Here is an 8,165-nt window from a genome sequence, read left to right as displayed (position 1 = left end):
GTAGTAGAAGGCCGAGTGCAAATTTGCTCACCACCTCTAAAAGTGGTGAGCATCACCACTTTATTTATAGGGTGACATGTGTCCTCTAAATTAACTCTAGTTAACAATTTTAAATTAATTAATTCTGATATAATAATGAGGTGAGAGAAAATCATTTTCTTCCAAAACTTACCTACCTTTTTCAATTCTCACGCTCTCTCTCCCCTTTATTTTATTTTCTTGATTTTGCTTCTTGTGTTTTTGTTCTTCTCTTTTATTCTTGTATGCACTTTTTTCTTTACACTGCACTCTTTCGTCACATTACCCTATTACACCCTTTTTTTTCTTTATTCACCCTGCACTCTCTTTCATCACACATTTGAAAGAAATTTCCAGAACTTTTTATACTCATTATTCTAATTGAAGACCTCTTTTGAGTATGTAACAATTGAAGACCTCATTTTTAATCTAAAACAATCGAAGACCTCATTTTTATACTTATTATTTCAGAATTTATTTTAAGCTAATTGTTCATACAAAATTATAGCATAATAAATTGTTTTAGTCTGCTTTAAATTCTTAATTTTGAATGAAAAAATTACATGAGGTCTCCATAGGCTTCTTACATGAAGCCCAATATATCATAATTTTACAAAACACATAATACTACCGACCCAAAAATATTGTTGTTGCAATGCAACACAACTATGCTAAAGTTAACATATCGGAAATCATATGTAAAAGACATTTACAACTCTTCTCTTCAAACACTGCATCAAATTGAGCCTGAAAAATTTAACTGACGAGATGATCCTTGAGTTGTTGGTTGAGTGCTTGTACTTGCCTATCAAATTTATGATCACATATTTATTGATCAGTTAATCAAATTAATTAATTTTGGCAAAAAAAAATCAAATTAATTAATATTTGAAATAAACTAGTAGGGAACAAGGTAGACGACCAAACTTGTTTTTACTAAAGAAGATGAAAGTTGAAAAGACATAGGGTGTCAAACAAGAAATAAAAGAAAAGATTTACTAAAAAAAAACAATGAAAAATAAAATGAAGGGGAGAGAGAGTGTGAGAATTGAAAAAGGCAAGTAAGTTTTGGAAGAAATTTTTTTTTTCTCATTTCGTTATTATATCAGAATTTATTAATTCAAAATTGTTAACTATAATTAATTTAAAGAATTTATGTCGTCCTATAAATAAAATGGTGACGTATCACCACTTTTAGAAGTAGTGAGCAAATTTGCACTCGTGGCCTAACAGTGAAAGTGGCCCATGCTTAAACAAATGAAATACGATTGAGAAAAAAAGAAAATTGATTTATTTGTCGGATAATTCGGATTGAGAGAAAAAAGAAATTGAATGACGAAACGGGATGCAGCATCAGCATTTACTGTTCGAATTGGATGGATGGATGTGATTTAAAATTTAAACAACCCCTTTGTTCTCCGGGAATCTTTCTGTGTATATAAATCAATTTGTTTTTCTGCAACGAATCTCTCTCTCTCTCTCTCTCTCTCTCTCTCTCTCTCTCTCTCAAAGTCTCTCCTTTTCCTCCGGTTGGTTCTCTCGGATTCTGCCACTGATACTCACCATCCCACATTATACCCGGAGAGAGATGTCGAAAGATGGAGCACTGGATCTCGCATCGGGTCTCGGTGGAAAGATGGACAGAACCGATGTCCTCTCTGCTGTTGAAAAGTACTTCCATTCTCTCTCTCTCTCTTCCTCTCTCTCTCGAAATGGACCCAGTGAAACCGTTTCTCTCTTTAGAAACTTTGATTTAATATCTCTTCCTTTTCTCTGTCTAAAATTGACTATAATCAATCTATGATACTCATGTTTTGATCTTTGTTTCTGTCCCTGGACTGATGTCTCTCTCTCTCTCTCTCTCTAAACTAATCTTTTAAGTGTGTTTCTCTCTCTGGATTAAGACAATCTTTTTAATTTTTACTAATCTGTAAGTGTCTGGAGCTGTAATCTTCGCTGAACATGTTTTTCAGAAAGTGTTTTTTTTTTTTTTTGGTTTAGTGCTGATTTTGATTTGAGCTAACTAAACACAGTCAAATCAAAGCTAATCTCAATTATCAGATGTCCGATCATAGAAAAACAGTCAATTATTTAGTTAATGATTTTGTGAAAAAGGCAGTGTGATGTGGTTGATCTGGTTGATGGCGTATGCTAAGAGAATGTCTGTACAGTCACGTGAATTTTAGGGAGTATGAATTGGTGATGTTGTGTGGTGGTAGGCTGCTAGTAAAGTAACTTGCACGTTATGAATGTGATATGGACTAGGAGTGCACTCTCTGTCACAAATTATTTATCGATCCCATTTCAAATTAGGTCCAAGCTTTTTTTTTTTTTTGGGTACCCTATTGGGTTCTGGGAAATTTGCTTTTGCTTTGATTTCTTACTGGGTAAGTGGAGGAACTGCTGATTTGTTTGGGAATTTCACTGATATTGAGAGTTTTAATGGTTTTCCCACATAAAAGAGTGAGAGTTGAGTTTGAATGGTGGTTGTCATTTTTATTCTCCTTTTTGGGTAGTTTCCTGTCAGATCTGGCTAACCAAAAAGAGTAAAGCTTTATTTGTTTTAAATGATGCAACAATGGAAACTTTGGTAACAGGAAATATTGAAATTTTAACTACCACTACAAGGATTTGAAATCTAATTTGTTCAATTTTGTCAAACTATTAAAAGTAAGTTGTGAACGAATTTTTAATCTTCTTATCCTGCAAAGTCTATGGTAATGTGAAGTTCCTACAAAAATTTTCTGGATGGATGATTCTTGTGACCTGAGTTTTTGTAGATGTTATGGGATATGTGGTTATAATCTCAATTTATTGAAAAATGGTTCAGGTATGAGAAGTATCATGTCTGTTATGGAGGCGAAGAGGAAGCAAGAAAATCTAACTATACTGACATGGTAAGAGAAACTCTTTTTTTAACCACTTAACTGTTGAAGATTGCCTTGTATATAAGGTTCACTTATTAATAAGCTCTTTCATTCCCTTCCGGTTATACCTGACTTAAGATTCTCTTTTAACTGCCTCTGTTTTATCAGCTATATGTTCCTGATTGGGATCATAGATTGCCTTGGGATTGTGTGTTTCTCAGTTGGTGATATTATTTACCATATATGTTAAATGTTCATGAAATATGCTGCAGACTTGTATATCTAAATATATTACCTTCCCTGGAAGTGAATGCTTCATGTTTTGTATTGTACACACTCTTAATGAACTATTCTTGTCATATTAGATAAGGCATAGGATTGAAAAGATTCTAGAATTGTTAATACTCATCCATTTGGCCTCAAGGTTTCTGTCTTGTCTTATAAAGTCCACCTAGTTAATGTGACAAGAGAATGGCAAGCTATGTGGTGAGCGCTGTACAAGCTATGTACAGCTATTAACTTTATTGAATATTAGATACGTTGGTTAATATGTGTATATGGGCAAGGTTGGCCTTCACAATGTCTCTTTTGATTATGAAAGATTGATGACTCTTTGTTACTAATTATTCTAATGACCTTTTGGTTCAAGATTGGGAGTGGCCGTACTTACACTAAATTGTTTCGTGTGGATTTCAGGTCAACAAATATTATGATCTTGTTACCAGCTTTTATGAGTATGGCTGGGGAGAGTCTTTCCATTTTGCACCCAGGTTCCTCTTTTTTCTTATCTTCACATTCAAGCAATGAAATATCATCTCTTTTGCAAGAGTTTCTGATAGATGTGTTTTTTTTCTTGCAGATGGAATGGGGAGTCTCTTCGAGAGAGCATCAAGAGGCATGAACACTTCCTTGCTTTACAACTAGGACTGAAACCTGGACAGAAAGTATGCCTTCTGAAGTTGACTTTATAAAACATAGATTAGCGAGAGAGATATATTTTGGTTTTTGGTTCAAGTTGTTGACTTGGTTTTTCGTATTCTTTTTTTGTGTTAGGTTTTGGACGTAGGTTGTGGAATTGGGGGACCACTTAGAGAAATATCTCGTTTCAGGTGAATGTCATTTCTTTTATTTATGTTTGGTTGAGGTTATCCTGCCTTCTTGTGGCTGTAATACTTGATTATTGGAAATGGCATATATGCAGACTATGCTTTCAAGTTTCAACTTAAGATTAATTTTTCACATATGTTTTAAGCTCCTTTATCTGCTTTTGTTTCTTGATGAATATTCAATTTGTTGCTGAGTTCTACCCAATGATAATTTAACTAATTTTGATTATTATATCATTAATATCATTCTTCTGACTGAGTACAACATAATTTAAGCAAATGGTTGTTATTTTTCTGGGAGAATCAAGTTGGGCTGACATCCTTTTACGCTTATGGTTAATATATTATTTATTTAGTAAGATGGCACTATTGTTTTTAGTGCAAACACAGTTTATGCTGATGCCGAGTGTAAAATTGAAGGGTTTGTTATTTACTTTTTCAAGGAGGAAACTCTGTAAATTATTGTCAATAATTTCGAATATGGTGGTTTGTGCAGCTCAGCGTCAATTACTGGGTTGAACAACAACGAATATCAGATAGCAAGAGGAAAGGTAGATGCATATTGACCAATGAGTTGCTTTGATTAATTGACAATAGTCAGCCTTGATTGTTTCTCAAGATAATCCATTGTTTAGTTGACAATTCTGAATTAGTTGATGCAAATATAAAGTCTAAAAACATTTATTTTTATTTTTAAAAAATGATCTCTGGAATGATTCAGCTTCCAAGTGGCTTAACAATTTCAAGCTTTTGTTGCTCCATAGGTATTGAACCGTGGTGTAGGAGTGGACAAGACCTGCGACTTTGTTAAGGTTCGTAGTAATGTATATGAAGTTCATGTTCTTGTAGGCTCCTCTATGCAGTACCCCCCCAATCCTCTCACTAATCTGCAGCAATGTCTTGACGGAACATAAAAAACGGATTTGTGTTATAGACCTCACTCTTTGAAAGTGTTTCTAAATGATGCAGGCTGACTTCATGAACATACCTTTTCCTGAGAATACATTTGATGCAGTATATGCAATTGAAGCTACCTGCCATGCACCAGATGCAGTAAGTCGTTCTTGTTGCTTGGAAACTTCCAAATCTTTTGGCTAGCTCAATAATTTCTCACTTTTTTCTGTTGGCTTAACTTCGCTTTCTTCTCTGGATAGTATGGATGCTACAAAGAGATATATAGAGTATTAAAACCTGGTCAACATTTTGCTGCATATGAGTGGTGCATGACTGATGCATTTGATCCTGATAACCAAGAACATCAAAAAATTAAGGTAAGAGAAAACCAGAAACATAAATGTCAGCTGTTGATAGAATTTTTGACGTGCTTATGAATGAATTCTAGATCATGAATATAAATAAAAGAATTTCATTGACACAGGCAGAAATTGAGATTGGTGATGGCCTCCCAGACATCAGATTGACACGAAAGTGCCTTGAAGCCTTGAAACAAGCTGGTTTTGAGGTCAGTAGGAGGTTTTACTTTCTTTCTGAAATCTTATACGAGAGATGGAAAATGTTATTGGCCTTAATGAATTTTTTATATTATCTTTTTCTTTTCATTGTGACCAAAGGTCATATGGGAGAAGGATCTTGCAGTGGACTCACCTCTTCCTTGGTACTTGCCTTTGGACAAAAGTCGGATTTCACTGAGTAGTTTCCGTCTCACTGCTGTTGGGCGTTTTATTACTAAAAACATGGTATGATTCAACTAATATGATTCAATGAATTTGGAAAACCACTTTTTCATGTGGTGCATGATTATGTGGCATGGTCAAAATTCCTCCTTCTCTACACTATTGGAAGCAGTTGATTAGTGCCAAGTTATGTTGTTTATGTAGGTCAAGGCTTTAGAGTTTGTTGGACTTGCACCACAAGGAAGCCAAAGAGTTCAAGATTTTCTAGAGAAAGCAGCTGAAGGGCTGGTCGAAGGTGGAAAGTAAGTGTTCTTTCTTTTCAGTATGCTTATTATCTTCATAGATCTGAAACTTCATCCACCTCACATGGGAAAATTAATTTTGCTGAAAGATGTGGTATCTTGTTTCTGGATCCAAACAAAAATCAACAGGCCGTGAATTCATAATTATAGTTTTAGGCAGTCGCATGACATGGTTTCAAATCCAGCATTATGGTGGGATCCATAGGGTTTTCGTTTCACATTATTTTGTTGTTTTCCTTTGTTTATGGATACTATTGGAAACCAGAACCATATAAATTCTCTCCTTGTAAACTGGAGTATAAGAAGTGAATAATAGTGCATTTTGACAAAAAAATAAAATTTCTTGATGATTGCTTTTCAGGAAGGAGATTTTCACACCAATGTATTTCTTCTTGGCTCGGAAGCCAGTTTCAGAGAGTCAGTAAATTGGTAGTGCAGACTAACTAAACCTGCTATTACGATTTTGGAATCTTCCTGGGGATTATGGAGAAGTGATATTAGAATTGGGCTGCTAGCTACTTCTCTTAGTTGCTTGTTTGTGTTTCGTTCATCCTTTGAGTTTATTTATTTGCACCTTCATTTGCCAGAGCAATGTTTGTTAGCCTTTGTCCTCCAGTTGGATACAGACAGTGAAAGAATGAAATTTCCACCCTGCTTCAGCTGGACTTTTGTGCACGTGTTTGTTTGTTTCTTTCCCTTTTTTAATGTGTATATTAGTATATATAGTTGTTGCAGCACAAAAAGTTCGGCTAGGGGTATGAGCGAAATTGGGCTACAAGTTTGGACTTTGTTACTGGGTTTCTGTGTGAATGAGTGTTTGCAGGTGTGCCATCAACTTAGACCTATTTTCAAGCCCAAGCAAGCATGATGAAATTGGTGCGGTTTTGACCCAAGTGACTTCTTTCAAAAATGATGTGCAGCTAAGTAGGAACCAGAAACTTAGCTTAGGTTCTTTTTATGCCTAAACGTGTTTAGGACTTCACTAATCGAGATATAGGGGAAGTGTATGGGTGAACCCAAATATGAGTGCTGGACTTGAGTTGGAAAGACCCTCGTAAAAGCAAAATTCAGTGACCTTGAAGACAATGTTAACGCAATCAGACTCAAACTCAGATCTTAAAATAAATAGCTGTCTTCACAATAAATCTAGGCATGTATAAACCATCTTAAAATAAATAGCTGTCTACACAATAAATCCAGCCATGTATAAACCATATAGTCACTCAATGAAAATAAATGTACCTAACAAATATTCTCAGATCTGGTCAATAATCAAACGAAAAACACTTTCATTAGAGCGCTTAAATCGATACTAAAAGAGTCTTAAACTTTTGGCAGAGCTTAAATACAAAGAGAAACAAAAATAACAAAGATGGTAGTCCTGAAATTTTAGCAGCAAGAACAGTGCAAAATGTCTACGAATTTTGGGTATTTTTACATTTTTCTGGGTAAAAGTCTGGGTGTCATTTCTTTTTTGGGATCTGTTCTTTATATAGCGGCTCGCAAATCCTAGGCACATGAACAGTGACTTCGTCATGTGAACAGTGACATCACTCTTCCTTAGTTGCGGACAGCTGTCTAGCCTCATTCTTCTTATATTCAAAATGCGCTTTGGGCCTTCGTCTCTCATGGGCTTCATTTGTTGTGTCTCCTTAGGCCTTAGCTCTTAGAATAAACCTTCAAATTTAACTTTGGTATAAACAATAGTATTAGTATTTTTATTTTTATTTTTATTTTTTGCTGCCCCTGGGTCACGTGCTGTCATGTGAGAACTTGGACTTAACCAGCAACATGAACACAAGTAAACATGATCTATTAATCGGCCGGTCGATAACATTATCGTGTTTATTATTATAATTTTGTATCTTTGTCCCATTGTAGTTTGTCTTTTTGTAGTTGTTTTGGCATACATGTTTGTGGGTGATTGTTCGTTTCGCCTTTTATGTTAAGGTCTTGTGCATGATGACGAAATGGGTTGTGAGACTTTTCTTTGCAAGTCTGTTTTGGGACGTATATTTTCATTGGTTTTTTAATTTTGGTTTTGAACTCAGTTTCAATTAGATGCCTAAACTATTATTAGTCTCATTTTGATACTCAAATTTTTATTTTGTCCCAATTAGATATAATAGTACAACCAATTGTAAATAATACTAACAGAAATTTTTGTTATGTCACTTGTACGTCTTCACGAATTTGGGTTGACTAAAATTAGTATTATTTGACGGAATGTATTATAAA

The 8,165-nt window shown here is 34.7% G+C and overlaps 1 protein-coding gene across 4 annotated transcripts; it reads left to right on the top strand.

Moving 5' to 3' along the window:
* The first annotated feature begins 1,386 nt into the window (after window positions 1–1,386).
* Window positions 1,387–6,602, top strand: SMT1 (sterol methyltransferase 1). 4 transcript variants are annotated; one of them, XM_086236546.1, is made up of 13 exons: window positions 1,387–1,689; window positions 2,849–2,915; window positions 3,582–3,655; window positions 3,745–3,829; window positions 3,939–3,994; window positions 4,488–4,542; window positions 4,756–4,803; window positions 4,961–5,044; window positions 5,146–5,262; window positions 5,370–5,453; window positions 5,563–5,688; window positions 5,830–5,927; window positions 6,289–6,602. In XM_086236546.1, exons 1-13 carry the CDS (start codon window positions 1,607–1,609, stop codon window positions 6,350–6,352), a joined length of 1,041 nt encoding a protein of 346 aa, XP_086092672.1. In that variant the 5' UTR covers window positions 1,387–1,606; the 3' UTR covers window positions 6,353–6,602. The 4 variants fall into 4 exon arrangements, with proteins under 4 accessions (XP_086092672.1, XP_086092674.1, XP_086092671.1 ...); XM_086236548.1 differs by lacking the exon at window positions 1,387–1,689 and adding an exon at window positions 2,317–2,405; XM_086236545.1 differs by lacking the exon at window positions 1,387–1,689 and adding an exon at window positions 2,439–2,564.
* The last annotated feature ends 1,563 nt before the right edge of the window (window positions 6,603–8,165 follow it).

The sequence above is a fragment of the Dryas octopetala genome, chromosome 3 (assembly GCF_963921425.1).
Source record: "Dryas octopetala chromosome 3, drDryOcto1.1, whole genome shotgun sequence".
Taxonomy (NCBI): Eukaryota; Viridiplantae; Streptophyta; class Magnoliopsida; order Rosales; family Rosaceae; genus Dryas; species Dryas octopetala.
The sequence above is the reverse complement of the archived record's forward strand: the minus strand, read 5'-3'. Positions and strand labels throughout refer to the sequence as shown.